Source organism: Thamnophis sirtalis, unplaced genomic scaffold, assembly GCF_051295495.1.
Source record: "Thamnophis sirtalis isolate CommonGarterSnake01/CBP01778 unplaced genomic scaffold, rThaSir2_p1.2 scaffold_13, whole genome shotgun sequence".
Lineage (NCBI taxonomy): Eukaryota > Metazoa > Chordata > Lepidosauria > Squamata > Natricidae > Thamnophis > Thamnophis sirtalis.
In genome coordinates, this window is record NW_028261393.1 from 1,212,559 (window position 1) to 1,223,591 (window position 11,033).

At 49.5% G+C, this 11,033-nt stretch overlaps 1 protein-coding gene across 1 annotated transcript; it reads left to right on the forward strand.

Annotated features, from left to right (window-relative positions):
* Positions 1-587: 587 nt before the first annotated feature.
* On the forward strand, positions 588-9,570 carry LOC106554719 (calcineurin B homologous protein 2-like). Its single transcript, XM_087727376.1, is given in 8 exon segments — positions 588-623; positions 625-673; positions 1,462-1,534; positions 3,795-3,875; positions 5,213-5,322; positions 5,776-5,837; positions 7,059-7,181; positions 8,648-9,570. Coding segments are annotated over 8 exon segments (573 nt in total). The 5' UTR covers positions 588-602; the 3' UTR covers positions 8,702-9,570.
* The last annotated feature ends 1,463 nt before the right edge of the window (positions 9,571-11,033 follow it).

Genomic DNA, 11,033 nt, shown 5'->3' on the forward strand with positions numbered 1-11,033 from the left:
CTCCTCTTCCTTCTCCTCCTTCCTCCTTTCTTCTTTCCTTCCTTCCTCCTCCAACTTTCCTCCAAACTCCACCCACAGTCACCACCCTGGCAGGGAAGAGTTGCTCCGAAGCCCCCCCAGAACCCACTTGCCTCGCCCTTGGGAAGCAGATAAAGCCCCCCAGCTAGGGGTCTCTTCCGGCCACCTATCTTCTCTCTCCCCCCCCTTCTTCCACTTCTGGGCCGTCCGCCGTTCTCTTTCCAGGCAGCCCCTCGGGAGTGAAAGCCTCCAGGAAGCCCCCTGCCCCCGATTGCAGGGAGAAGACCCCAAGTTCGCCAGATCCCCCGTTTCCTTCCCTGCGGAGCGCACAGACGCGACCCTCTTTTTCCCCCGACCGGCTGCGCGGCTGAGATCGGAGCCCCGCAGGCGGGTGGCGGCCGCCAACTAGGGAGGGAAGCCCGGGCAGGGCAGGTAGCCAAGCGGGGCAGGACGGGGCGGTCCGGCCGCCCCTAGGTAGCCGCCCCCGACCCGCGGCGGCGCCTCCGCTTCCCGGGCCAGTCCGAAGCCTCGGCTGACCCTCCGGCCGCTCCTCCTCCTCTTCCTCCCCAGCCTTGGGGGTCGCGATGGGCGCGCAGGGCTCGCAGGGAGCCGCGGCCGGTGCCGGAGCAGGAGGCGATCCTGGCTGAGACCGGCTGTAAGGCGCTGACCCCCCCCTCCCCTCCGGCGGCAGGAAGCCCCTCGGGCCCCGCCTGGGTCTCTCCCCCCCCCCAGCACTCCAACTCCCATCATCCGCGGGAGAGCCGTTGGTCGAGAGCGCCCAGGCCGGGGAGGGGGTCGCGGTTCCTCTTCTCCACCCCCACCCACCCAATTTCCCAGCCGGGCGGGGAAGGGCTGCCTGGGGCGGGGGTCCTGCTGGCTGCACCGGGAGGAATATTGAGTGGAGGGGGGATGAGCAAGAAATCAGGCTGTCGGTTGGGTGGGCGACCCGGGGAGGGGGCGGCCCGTTGCCTGCCCACTAGTTTTAAGCCCGCGCGGACTACTTTGTCCCCCCACCACCACCTCGAGGAGCGAATCAGCCTTGCTGCCTCCTTCCCCCGGGACACAACTGGTCCGAGAGCCCTCTCAACCTCCCCCCCCCTCAAGAGGTTACCTGGGGCCACGGGATTGCCTGGCCGCTTGGAGGGGCTCTCTTGCCCCCCCCATCCAAGCCATTGCCCTCTCCCCTCCTCCCGCCCGCTTCTACCCCACCTAAGCCGGCCCTCCCCTCTCTATCTCCCCCCTCCCCAATAAATCCACACCCCTCCCCCCCCCTCTCTAAATGCAGCGGGGGGGGGAATGCTCTTCCCTCTGAATCCAGCCAGGTTCTCCCTCTCCCCAAATCAACCCTTGTAGCCCCCACAAAGTCGGTTCATCTGCCCAAGTGGGGGAACCTGGCAGGATTTCCTGCAGTTGGTCGTGAAAATCCTCTCTTGTTTTGCCCAGTTTCCGAAGCCAGCCTGCTCCGCCTTTACCAGCGCTTCCAGGCCTTGGACAGGGACGACAAGGGCTACCTGAAGTAAGTGGGAAGGGGAGGCGGGGGGGGGGAGGGCTGGGGGGGGGGCTCTGGGGCCGCAAGGCACATCTTCAAAGCTTGAGCCTTTCTTATATCGCTGCATGGAGTCGTCCTCTCCCCCTTTTCCTAACCACAGTATCAGTTCACATGTGCCGGAAATGTGCAGCTGGCCATTACTTAGAGTTAGTTTCAAACAAGCCATCTTCCAACCGTGGGTTACGATGCGTGGCAGGGTGAGGTTGCGAAAACTGCAAGCAGGAAAACCAGAAGGATAAACCACAGGTGTGAAAAACCAAATTCTCTTGAGTCGTTTTTTTAAGCCCTTTTCCAAAACGGAGAAGGCAAATTGCACTCTGTGAAAAAGTTGGTGAAAGCAACAGGGAAAAAAGAAAAAAAAGCACAAGGACGAAATCAGTTCTCCTGGTTTGAAGCCGAAATATTCAAATTAAAAACCTCAAAATAACCTCCGGGGAGAAAAAATAACAATGCAAATCTATTCAAATCAAAATGAAAAACATTAAAATAGCTCCAAGAGAAAATGAGAGAAAGATAAAGACAGTTGTTCTCGACTCACAAGGGACTGAACAGCAGCACTGAAAAAAAGGGACTTATGACCATTTTTCACACTTACGACCGTTTCAGCATCCCCCGCGGTCAAAATTGGGATGCTTGGCAACTGACTCATATTTACGACGGTCGCGGTGTCCCCGGGGCCCGCGTGATCCCCTTTGGAAACCTCCTGACACGGAAAGTCAATGGGGAAGCCAGATTCACTCAACAGCCATGTGATTCGCTTAATGACTGCAGTGATTGGTATTTGGTATTTTATTATTTGTATGCCGCCCTTCTCCGGGAGGACTCAGGGCGGCGAACCATTCAAGGGGGAAAAAGGGGAACATAACTTAACAACATTCACTTAACAACTCTGGTGTGCATAAAACGGGGCAAACCTCACTTAACAACCATCTCGCTTAGCAACAGAAAATTTTGTAGTCCGTTTGGTCGAGGACTACCTGTAATCATTCTTACCTAAAGGGCGCTATTTTTATTTTTTTAATTAGATGCAGCCCAAGATTAATGTTTTCCAAGAGTCCCGTTAAAAGGCCATCTGCAACTTCTCTTTTTTTATGGAGAATTTTCCCCCGTTTCCATCCGGCCTTATTTGTCTTGCTCTATAAACTGAGGACCCTGGAAAGAAGCTGTTTTTTTCCCAGCAATCTTCAAAAACCATTCTGGGCCCCCCCTGGTTGCAGACAAAAGCCTCCACAGCAGGAAAATAACAGAAGGAAGTTTAAAGCTTTAGATAAGCATCTCAAAATACCCCCTTTGTTTTGGAAACAGGAAATTTAATCCACCTCTATTTTATCACAGTGTCCGGCTGACATCTGCATTTGACAGGTTGAGAGCTGTTTTGGTTATTCCACATAATCTTTTTTTATTATTATTATTAATTTTTTTTAAATTTTTAATTTAAAACAAGTACAACATCCTTCTTTACATGCTATAGAGCCAAGGTGGCGCAGTGGTTAAATGCAGCACTGCAGGCTACTGCTAGATCAGCAGTTCGGCGGTTCAAATCTCACCGGCTCAGGGTTGACTCAGCCTTCCATCCTTCCGAGGTGGGTGAAATGAGGACCCAGATTGTTGGGGGCAATATGCTGACTCTCTGTAAACCGCTTAGAGAGGCCTGAAAGGCCTATGAAGCGGTATATAAGTCTACTGCTATTGCTATTGCTATAGAACAGTGTTTTTCAACCACTGTGCCGTGGCACACTAGTGTGCCGTGGCATAGTGTAAGGTGTGCCGTGGGAAAATTACTTTATATATAGTCAATATAGGCACAGAGTTAAATTTTTTTAACATTTTCTAATGGTGGTGTGCCTCGTGATTTTTTTTCATGAAAAAAGTGTGCCTTTGCACAGAAAAGGTTGAAAAACACTGCTATAGAAAGTGTATCAGTCGATCACAAATAAACTTTCGTACATCTCCTCCACAGTCAACAAACATAACTCACGTTAACTCAAGTGTTTTAACTCAGATATTCATAATATCCACATAATCTTTTTATGTTTTTGGGTGCGCTCCAGGTAGCTTTGCCCTGAAAACGTTTCTGGATTTCATTACCCAGAATCCCGAAGCTGGCTGGGGGGGATTTGGAGAGTTGGACGTCTGCAGGAGTTAAAGTGGCCAAGGCTGGAACTCTCCCCTGTCTTAATTGGCGGCGGAGTGGAGTCACTATTTTTTTCTCTTTTGCTCTCGACAGCCGATGCGATCTGGAAGGGATCGGCACGTTGGCTGTGAATCCTATTGGAGACCGTATCATCAACGCCTTCTTCCCGGATGGGTGAGTCTGCCTGGGGCAACTTCCAAAGTCCAGGCAGGGAGGAGGGGCCAGGCACGGCTGGCCGAGGACTCTTCTGTCCTGCCCTCATCAAAGGAAGCGGACTCTGCATTGAGTTTTGTTTATAAGCAGACACAGGAAGGGCAGAGAGACAGGGACGCTAAGGAGCAATGGAAGAGAATAGAGTCCAGTGTTTCTCAACCTTGGCAACTTGAAGATGTCCGGACTTCAACTCCCAGAATTCCCCAGCAGTGGTTAGGACAGTGTTTCTCAACCTTGGCAACTTGAAGATGTCCGGACTTCAACTCCCAGAATTCCCCAGCAGTGGTTAGGACAGTGTTTCTCAACCTTGGCTACTTGAAGATGTCCGGACTTCAACTCCCAGAATTCCCCAGCAGTGGTTAGGACAGTGTTTCTCAACCTTGGCCACTTGAAGATGTCCGGACTTCAACTCCCAGAATTCCCCAGCCAGCATTCTGGGAGTTGAAGTCCGGACATCTTCAAGTGGCCAAGGTTGAGAAACACTGGAATAGACTCTTCGCCACTCAGGGCTGAACTGTGAGAACGTTTCATGACCCAACTGGTGACATCATCAGTGTTAGAAGGGAGTGGGGTTTACAGGGAGGAGGAAGAGGAGGAGGAGGAGGAAGATTTGGGGGTCCTTGGTGCTCTCTGAGCTTGGTAGTTTTCTTCCAGATGTTTTATGACCAAACTAGATAATATCCTCAGTGCTAGGAGGGAGTGGGGTTGGGGGGAGGAGGAGGAGGAGGAGGAGGAGGAGGAGGAGGAGGAGGAGGAAGAGGAAGGCTTTGGGGTCCTTGGTGCTCTCTGAGCTTGGTAGTTTTCTTCCAGATGTTTTACGACCAAACTAGATAATATCCTCAGTGCTAGGAGGGAGTGGGGTTGGGAGGGGGGAGGAGGAGGAGGAGGAGGGTGATTTTCCTACAAATGTTTCATGACCCAACTAGGGAACATCCTCAAGTGCTAGAGGGAATGAGATTTGGGGGAGAAGTGGGGGTCCTTGGTGCTTTTCTTGCAGCTGTTTCACTGCCAACTAGGGAACATCAGGGCTGGAAGGGAGAGGGGTTTGTGGAGAGACGGAGGGGTCCTTGGTGCCCTCCGATTTTCTTGCAGACATTCCGTGACCCAACTAGGGAACATCATCAATGCTAGGAGGGAGTGTTGATAATTCAAGTACCTTGCTTGCAAACAGCAGGCCTCACTCCCTTCTATTCTCATTCTACTTATTCTTCTGAGCCGGTAATATCCCCAGATGAGGCACATTCTTAGAAAGACACCCCCCCCCAAAAAAAACAATGCCGGGTCTTGTTCTCCCCCAGGGGTGAGGAAGCAGACTTCCGTTCCTTTGCTCGCGTGCTCGCTCACTTCCGGCCACTGGAGGCCCCTGGGAACCCCGAGGACATCAACAGTCACCTTAGCAAGCTGAAGTGTGAGTATGGAATATATTCGCTGCCTGGAATTATTTGTAAAAAATAATAAGGGCAGAATGCAAATGAATAAAACGGACGGATGGATGGATGAATGAATGAACGGGTGAATGAATGAACGGATGAATGAATGAACGGAGGGATGACTGAATGAACAGATGAATGAATGAACGGATGGATGAACGGATGAATGAACGAAAGAACGAACAACTCACTCAGTCTTGTGAGAGTTGGCATTGCATTTCCAGTACTTTAAACCAGTGTTTCTCAACCTTGGCCACTTGAAGATGTCCGGACTTCAACTCCCAGAATTCCCCAGCCAGCATTCGCTGGCTGGGGAATTCTGGGAGTTGAAGTCCGGACATCTTCAAGTGGCCAAGGTTGAGAAACACTGCTTTAAACTTCCGATGGTCATCCTTGGTTCTAATTCTTGCTTTTTTCTGATTCTGGAAAAGTTGCTTTTCAGTTATACGACCAAGATAAGGACGGCAAGATCTCACGGGCTGAAATGCTGCAGGTAACTAATTGCTGGGCGATCTGTTCTCCAACAAACAATGGGTGGAAACTAAACAAGGCAAGGAATTAAGGAGACATTTCCTGACAGTAAGGACAATTAACCTCACTGGAACCCCTTGCCACCAGAACTTGTAAGTGCCCCATCACTGGAGGTTTCTAAGAAGAGACGGGGCAGCCCTTTGTCTGAAATGGGTGAGGGTCTCATGGCTAGAAGGCCTCCAAGGACCCCTCCCAATGCTATTATCCCAGCTAAGGTGGCTGAGGGATTCTGGGAGTTGAAGTCCACTTGTTCTCAAGTTGCCAAGGTTGAGAAATAGCAATAGCAGTTAGACTTATATACCGCTTCATAGGGCTTTAAGCCCTCTCTAAGCGGTTTACAGAGTCAGCATATCGCCCCCACAGTCTCGGTCCTCATTTCACCCAGATAGATAGATAGATAGATAGATAGATAGATAGATAGATAGATAGATAGATAGATAGATAGATAGATAGATAGATAGATAGATAGATAGATAGATAGATGAGAAAGAGAGAGAGAGAGAGAGAGAGAGATTAGATAGATTACATTAGATAGATAGATAGATAGATAGATAGATAGATAGATAGATAGATAGATAGATTAGATAGATTAGATAGATAGATAGATAGATAGATAGATAGATAGATAGATAGATAGATAGATGATAGATAGATAGATAGATAGCAATAGCAGTTAGACTTATATAGCGCTTCATAGGGCTTTCAGCCCTCTCTAAGCGGTTTACAGAGTCAGCATATCGCCCCCACAGTCTGGGTCCTCATTTCACCCACCTCGGAAGGATGGAAGGCTGAGTCAACCTTGAGCCGGTGAGATTTGAACCGCCGAACTGCAGATAGCAGTCAGCTGAAGTGGCCTGCAGTACTGCACCCTAACCACTGCGCCACCTCGGCTCTTTTTAAATCTAGATGTCTCTGGCGAAAACCAGCCATGCTCCATCTTCCCCTTGCAGTGAAAAACAGATTGGGCCGCCTCCGGGTTCAAATCCACCCGTGAGAATAGCAAAGGGCTCATTTGCACCAAGAGGAGACTCCAGAAGGGACTCTCTCCTTAATGGAGGGTCGCTCCTTCCCTGTAAAGTCCCTTCCTTCACCAAGAGGGGACCTCGGAGGTGGGAATCCGTGACCCACCCACCCCCTCTCTCTCTGGCTGCCCTCAGCTTCGTCCGTCTCTCTTCGCACTCAGGTCTTGAGAATGATGGTGGGCCTCCAGGTGACCAACGACCAGCTGGAGAACATCACGGACCGGACCATCCAGGAGGCCGACAGAGACGGAGACAACGCCATCTCCTTTGAGGAGTTTGCTAAGGTAGGTTGGAAACCCCCCCCCAAAAAAGGGACAGTTTTAGGGGGCTCAGATGCAGAGAGGCTGGGAAGGGGGAGGCAGCTGTTTCACTCACTCCTCAGATGGTCCTCAACGTACGACCATTTCTTGAAGGGCCGTTCGACCTTACAACACCACTGGGGGAGGGGGGAAAGGGACCTCGCACTTACGACCATCCCCACGATCACATGATCAGAATTGGGATGTTTTGCCAACCAGCGGGTATTCATAAAGGTTGCAGCATCCCGGGCTCACGCGGTCACCGTTTCCGACCTCCCTAATCATGGGATTCGCTTAACGGCTGCAGTGATTCACTTAACAACCATGGCACAAAAAAAACAAACCCCAGATGGTGAGATCAGTTGCAACTCACTTAACAACCGTGCGGCTTGGCAATGGGCATTCTGGTCGTAAGGGGTCTTTAGTCAAAGGCTAACTGTAATTGGCTTGAGCAAGGTGGTGCCATCCAGATGTGCTGGGACTACAACATCAGGAACATCTAGGCATTCCTGCAGAATTTTGAGAAGGAGTGAAGTATAGAAAGCAAAGAGCCGGAAATCTAATTTTTAGCTGAGGTCTGGACAGCCAGAATGGCGATGGGAGAATTTTGTACCTATTTTGGAAATATTAGGATGGGAAGATCATCCTAAAGCAGTGTTTCTCAACCTTGGCCACTTGAAGATGTCCGGACTTCAACTCCCAGAATTCCCCAGCAGTGGTTAGGACAGTGTTTCTCAACCTTGGCCACTTGAAGATGTCCGGACTTCAACTCCCAGAATTCCCCAGCCAGCGAATGCTGGCTGGGGAATTCTGGGAGTTGAAGTCTGGACATCTTCAAGTGGCCAAGGTTGAGAAACACTGTTATAAAGTGTCCCAACCTTGGCCACATTTAAGACTTGTGGACTTCAACTCCCAGAATTCCCCAACTTTTAAGACCTCTGGACTTCAATTCCCAGTTTTGCTAACTGGGGAATTCTGGGAGTTGAAGTCCACAAGTCTTAAATGTGGCCAAGGCCAGACAACCCTCTTCTAAAGCTGGATACAGGTAGTCCTTGACTTAGAACAGTTCGCTTAGTGACCGTTACACTGAAAAAAAAGGGATTTAGGATCCTTTTCCACACTTATAACCTTTGTGGCATCCCACAATCACCGGATCAAAATTCAGATGCTTGGCAAATGACTCATAATTACAACGGTTGCATCTCCCCCGGGTCATGTGATTTCCCCTTTTGTGACCTTCTGACAAGCCAGATTCACTTAACAACGGGGTGACTAACTTATCAACTGTAGTGATTTGCTTAACAACCGTGGCAAGAAAGGTCATAACAAAACTCACTTAACAAGCGTCTCATTTAGCAGTGGAGACGTTGGGCTCGGTGGTGGTCGTAAGACGAGGACCTCCTGTACTCACACATCAAAAAAAATCGCCCTCTCTGGTTTTTTTTTTGCAGTCGGTGGAAAAGCTGAATATTGAGGGGAAGATGAGCCTCCGAATCCTGAAATGAGGTCCCCCCAAAAAAAGGATTTTAATGGCGAAGGGCGAGGAATCGGATCCGATCTCTCGTGGGTTCCTGAGTGTGCACAGAAAGCTTGTTTCAGAGATGCGACCCACGAGTTCGGACAACTGACGCTTCCAGCTTGGCCTGCTGACTTAGGAAATTAAGAGAACTGTGATCCAAAAATAAGCCATTTGAGGTGCTTCATGGTAATCCTCGACTTACGACCATTCGTTTAGTGTCTGTTCGAAGTTACAACGGCATTGAAAGAAAAATTTTCTCCACTCACAGCAATCCCCATTATCACCTGAACGGACTCAGGCGCTTGGTGACTGATTCGTGTTTACGACGGTTGAAGTGTCCTGGGGGGGTCACGTTATCCTCTTTGGCCACCAGCGAAGTCATTGGGGGGAGGGAGCCAGATTCGCTTAACGACCGTGTGTCTGCCTTAACAACTGCAGGGATTCACTTAACAGCCGTGGGACTCAATTTAACCCCCGCAGCAATCTGGTTAACAACCGTGACCAGAAAATTTTGCAAAAATCCATTTCACAAGTGTCTTGCTTATTAGCAAAGGGAAATTTGGCGCTCGATCGTGGTCGTAAGTCGAGGACTAGCCGTGTTTTGTGTGTGTGTGCGTGTAGGGCAGGCGCTTGGGTCTGCTTCACATAATGGGAAAGCTGTGCTGAATGGATGACTTGTGCAGAAGTATAGATTAGAATAGAGCTCGAAGGGACCCTGGAGGTCTTCTAGTCCAACCCCCTGCTCAAGTAGGAAACCCCACGCCATTTCAGACAAATGGTGGTCCAATCTCGTCTGGATTGGATGTTCTGGATGTTTTGCAATGGATCCAGGAAATAAAAAGTGCATGAAAGGAATTCCACAATTTACAACAACTTGTTTCGCGACGGATGAAAGTTACAACAGCCAGTCCTCCTCCTTATGACTGTCGCAGGATCCTGGAGCATGTGGTCACTACTTGTGACTTTCCCAGCCACTTCAGACAAGCAAAGTCAGGGGGGGGGGAATGGCCACTAAGTGAGGCCTGCAAAATTCTGTGCAAGACTTGAACCGTTATGCAGATTAATTAAATGCTTCATTAGCCTGGATACATTTCTTTTCTTTTATGCATTTCTAAATTTCCTCCCACTTTCCTGAGTCTCCGGCTTCCAAAACACGACCGGCGGTTCTGGGCTTGCCACTGTTCATTTAATGGCCGTTCACAGTTGAAAAAAGGGACTTGTGACCGGTCCTCACACTTACGACTGTTGCCACATACCCACCAGTCCTCGTGCTTCTGACCGCTGCAGTCCCCATGATCAAACTTTGCATGCTTGGCAAGGATCGGAGGATCCCGGGATCACGTGGTCCCCACTTGTGACCTTCGCAGCTGGTTTCTCACAAGCAAAATCAATGGGGGAAACGAGGTTCACTTAAGGACCGCAGGATCCACTTAACAAAAGGCGCCCCCCCCCCTCCTAACCATACCGATGGGCTCCGAATCCAATGGCAACACCCGTTTTGCTCTGCGGATTCATGGAGAGCGAAGCCTAAGTGGAATTTTCCCCCAAGGGATTTTCCCACGTATTTTGCCAGGAAATGTACATAAGGCCGGCTTCCTTTCTCCTCTTTTCTCTCTCCTTTATTTCTTTCTCTTTCTCTCTCTTCTTTATTTTTCTCTCTTTTTCTCTCCTCTCTCTCCTCTCTTTCCTCTTTCTCTCATCTCCCTTTCTCCTCTTTCCTCTCTCCTCTATTTCTGTCTCTCTCCCTTTCTCTTTCTCTCTTCTTTCTCTTTTTCTCCCCTCTGTCTTTCTCTCCTTTATCTCCTCTCTTTTTCTCTCCTCTTTTTCTCTGTCTTTCTCTCCTTTCTCTCATCTCCCTCTCTCTTTCCTCTTTCCTCTATTTCTCTCTCTTTCTCCCTTTCTCTTTCTCTCTTTCTCTTTTTCTCTCCTCTCTTTCCTCTTTCTCTCATCTCCCTTTCTCCTCTTTCCTCTCTCCTCTATTTCTGTCTCTCTCCTTCTCCCTTTCTCTTTCTCTCTTCTTTCTTTTTCTCTCCTCTCTTTCTGTCTTTCTCTCCTCTTTCATCTCTCTTTTTCTCTCCTCTTTCTCTCCTCTTTTTCTCTCTTTCTCTCCTCTCTTTTTCTGTCTTTCTTTCCTCTTTCTCTCATCTCCCTCTCTTTCCTCTATTTCTCTTTCTCCCTTTCTCTTTCTCTCTTCTTTCTCTTTTTTTCTCCTCTCTTTCCCCTTTCTCTCATCACCCTTTCTCCTCTTTCCTCTCTCCTCTATTTCTGTCTCTCTCCTTCTCCCTTTCTCTCTTCTTTCTGTTTTTCTCCCCTCTCTT